Here is a 4,094-nt window from a genome sequence, read left to right as displayed (position 1 = left end):
ACCATTTATCTAGTAAAGCTAAATCATTTACCATATTACAGACGCCTCCAGGAATATCAACCCTATTGCACACTTTAGAGTCATCGGCAAATAGGCAAACCTTCCCTACCAAACCTTCCCCTATGTCACTCACAAATATATTAAAAAGAATAGGACCCAGAACAGATCCTTGTGGCACACCGCTTGTAACCTGACTCTGCTCAGAATACTCGCCATTAACAATAACTCTCTGATGTCTACGCTTCAGCCAGCTGCAAATCCATTGAACTATCCAGGGATTCAGTCCAATCTTCACTAATTTATCTATCAGCTTAGGATAGGTCTATGACTATGGCTTTCTCTTGGCTTATCACTCATGGCATTCCCTTTGGAGATAGAATTCCTGAGGAAACTAAAAGGGCCAAGAGTATTGCTGGAGGATAACAAAGGTTGAATCTCAGTGATCATGAGCTAGAGCCATTACTAATGCCCACATTTTTTTTATAAGGACCACAAAACCTCAATATTTATCTGTTTTTATTGTATCCATAGGACAGCCCTACTTAGGTTTACCTGTTCTATTATGTATAAAGGCAACTCTGAGATTCATTTTCAATGTTGCACCAAGGAATTGTGGAGAATAAAATTCATCAAATTTTATCTTGAAGGGCAGCATAGAAATCTAATAAATAAATAAATAAATAAAATCAGATTTTTTTCTCAATTGAAGACTATGTATGATGTAGGTCTTTTTGAGATGTCTAAGGAAAGGACTTACTCAGTTACCTGGGAATAGTTTCATCTTCTTGGGAATAAGAGAATAAGCAGAGTTCTTGGAATTTTAAACACAGTTACCTGAAAGTTATGGATTACCTGGGTCCCTTCCTGTCAGATTACAGATTTGGATAGAAACAGATTTGTTCAACCTTCTGATGAGTTCAGGGATTGAGATAGGGATAGAGGACCTTAATTAAGCTAAGGTGCTTAGTTAAGGTCCTCTGCATCTGGAAGCTTTATACCTTTGGTCTTGGATGAGGTTGCACTGCTTCAGATGAGCTGATGCATAATCTTGGAGTTTTCCAGGACCTGAGACTCATACTTGAGCAGCAGGTGACAGTCAGGGGTGGGTCCCACTTACTTCCCTACTGGTTCACATTGAGTTGGAAGTGCGTGTTTTGCCTGAGTCACGTCAAGAAAATTACACCCTGCAAATGTGCAGAAGCCTTTGTGCATGCACAGAGTTCTTTGCCAGCCATTTTCAAGGAGCAGCAACTGGAGGACTGGTTTGAGAGCATGGTCTACCAGACATTGCTACCAGTATGGGTGAACCAGTCCAAACTGGCAGCAACCCACCACTGGTTATAGTGGTGGCTAAAGGGCTTTAACTCAACCTCAAGTTGTATAGCAGATCAAGTGTTGCTGAATTAAGAAACCCTGCTTTCAGTCAATCATTCTTTGGTAATCTCCCAGATGGACTATGGCAATGGGCTTTACATTGGGCTATAATTGAAGATTATGATGGAGCTGCAACTAGTGCAGAATACAGAACGAGTTGTATTGTACCCAGATTTATTACGCAAAAAGTGTGGGGAAGATTAATGCAGAGAATCTAATGCAGATGATCTACCTGCCAAATATCACAGAAACCATGTAGTGGGGATAGGAAAGGAGGAAGCAATCTTCAATAGAGAGGTGTGTGCCAGTCTGTTAGTCAGAGGGATGACACCACTCTAGGTAGTGAGAAAAATGGAAGCAAGAAAGATGCAGGGCGCAGGGGGCAACCCTAAGGGAACAAAGAATTTGGAAACATTGTTTTTCTTTCTCCTGGTTTTAGAGAAATGTTACTTCATATATTATGGAATTATGGATTCACTTTAAGTCCCAAAGTGCTCTTCCCAGGTGTAACATTGCTTGATAAGAAGAAAGCTTTTTAAACCAGAACATGCCAACCATAGATTGCACCTCTTCCAGGAGACTGATGAAAAGTATGGTAATTGACTTCAATGTTTTGCAGGTGATAGATGTCAAACCTTAACTTTTTGTTCCATCCAACAGAAAAACAAAGTCCAGTAAGAACAACAAAGAAGAAATTAAAATGAAGGTAAATATATTCAACTTTAGATCTTGTCCTAATTTCACTCTTGTCTTAATTTCAAATGGATGTTTTTATTAACCTCATTTTCACCCTGATCTTTACTTAGCTTTTACTAAAATGTTCTGGTTTTCTTTGGAATTTTTTGAATTAATGATCCCCATTAATATTATCTCACAAATTTCATATTTTCCAATAGTTATTATTAATATTATATTGATGGTCTTTGACCATAAATAATTTTTTATTATTATAATAGAAATATAGTATACAGTTGGATAAATTCTATTAGAAGAGAATAATTATGGAATTTGGATTTGTGGCATTTAATGACTAAACAGAAAACAAGAGATATTCCCCCTATGCCAAGTTCTGGGGGAGAGAGAGAATGGTATAATTTTTAGATATGGCACTCACAGAAAATCTATATGAAAAGATTTTAAATGTAAATAAAGTTTTCTGCTGTCACTAGCTTTATGCCTAAGGCAAGATTAGAACCTATGGGCTCCCTATTTTCAGCCAAGTGCATTTCTACAAAATATTAAATTGGGTCTTTCATCACAAATTAATTACCTTTTATATGAATAGTGTGAGATGTTTATATCAATAAAATATAATATAATGTATCTTCCTAGGTCACTGGAATCAGAGTTGCTGAAATAAAAAACCATTCTGCCATCACAGAGATTATCCTACTGGGTCTTACTGATTCCCCTAAACTGCAGATATTTCTCTTCTGGGTGTTTGTCTTCATCTATTCTGCAGCTCTGATAGCTAACCTCCTCCTTATCTTTATCATATCTACTTTCAAGAAACTCCATACACCCATGTACTTCCTCATATTCAATTTGTCCTTACTGAATATATTATCAGTCTCAGTTACAATTCCTAGATTACTTCAAAGTCTCTGGACCCATAGAAAAATAATTTCCTTTCATGGCTGCATCACACAGATTTTTTTCATTATATGGGCACTGGGGTCAGAGTTGGTCCTTCTCTCATTTATGGCTTTTGATCGCTATGCCGCCATTTGTCATCCTTTGCATTACACCATTATCATGAGGAAAGAAGTATGTGTTAGCATTGCAATCTTTGTATGGATTACTGGAATGATTAATACTGCTATAAATACTGGAGTTCTTCTGCAACTTTCTTTTTGTGATTCCAATGTTGTAAATCATTTTTATTGCGATATCCCTATAATATTACATCTTTCATGTTCAGACACTAGCATAAATGAATTTATGACAAAGGTTGCAGATGTGTTTTATGGCATATGTACTTGTGGGTTGACTTTTACTTCCTATTTTTTTATATTGAGAACTATCTTCAGGATCCGTTCTACTGAAGGGAAGAAGAAAGCTTTCTCCACATGTTCCTCACATCTCTTTGTAATTAGTTTTTATTTTTCTGCAATCATCTACACATACATGAGACCCTCTTCTGTCTATTTCTTAGATAAGGATAAGCTTGTGTCTCTCATTTATTCAGTGGTAACTCCAGTTATCAATCCACTCATATATTCTTTGAGGAACAAAGATGTTAAAGAAGCAATAAAAATGTTCATTGGCAATCTCAGAGTTGCACCAAGATCTTAAATTTCATCAGTACAATATTCCTACTATTCTGGTGAGGATTAAACAATATTTCTTCATATATTACATATTGTACTTAAGAATACAATATCATATATTGTAACAAAATTGGTTTTTAAACAATTTGTTTTAATGATTATTACATTGATACATTATATTATTTTTTTATTTTCAAAAATATCAGTGTTTCTTAAGCCTTTTCTTCCAGGCAACCCAAAAATGCAATGAAAATCTGATGATACTGTATATATCATTATAATTTACATGAAAATGTATCTTGGATAAGGATTACTTGATGAAGCATTTCTTTAAAATATTGTAGAAATACCTAAAGATACATTCAAAGTACAACTTGAAGATTTCTGATTTGGGGAATTAGTACTATTTTTTTTAAAAAAAAGTAAAACTGGGATAGGAAATAAATGCAT

General features: G+C 35.3%; 1 protein-coding gene across 1 annotated transcript; it reads left to right on the top strand.

Moving 5' to 3' along the window:
• The first annotated feature begins 1,038 nt into the window (after window positions 1-1,038).
• On the top strand, window positions 1,039-3,669 carry LOC139153963 (olfactory receptor 13G1-like). Its single transcript, XM_070728391.1, has 2 exons — window positions 1,039-1,296; window positions 2,707-3,669. Exons 1-2 carry the CDS (start codon window positions 1,039-1,041, stop codon window positions 3,667-3,669), a joined length of 1,221 nt encoding a protein of 406 aa, XP_070584492.1.
• The last annotated feature ends 425 nt before the right edge of the window (window positions 3,670-4,094 follow it).

This window comes from Erythrolamprus reginae, chromosome Z (assembly GCF_031021105.1).
Source record: "Erythrolamprus reginae isolate rEryReg1 chromosome Z, rEryReg1.hap1, whole genome shotgun sequence".
Classification (NCBI taxonomy): domain Eukaryota; kingdom Metazoa; phylum Chordata; class Lepidosauria; order Squamata; family Dipsadidae; genus Erythrolamprus; species Erythrolamprus reginae.
Note: the sequence above shows the minus strand (reverse complement) of the source record. Positions and strands in the feature narration are given on the sequence as shown.

What these genes read in the sequence shown, in the direction of transcription:
- LOC139153963 (XM_070728391.1), top strand. Translation starts at nt 1,039, where the DNA reads ATGCATAATCTTGGAGTTTTCCAGGACCTGAGACTCATACTTGAGCAG. An exon ending in TCTACCAGACATTGCTACCA is followed by an intron (nt 1,297 to 2,706) that starts GTATGGGTGAAC and finishes GTATCTTCCTAG; the next exon opens with GTCACTGGAATCAGAGTTGC.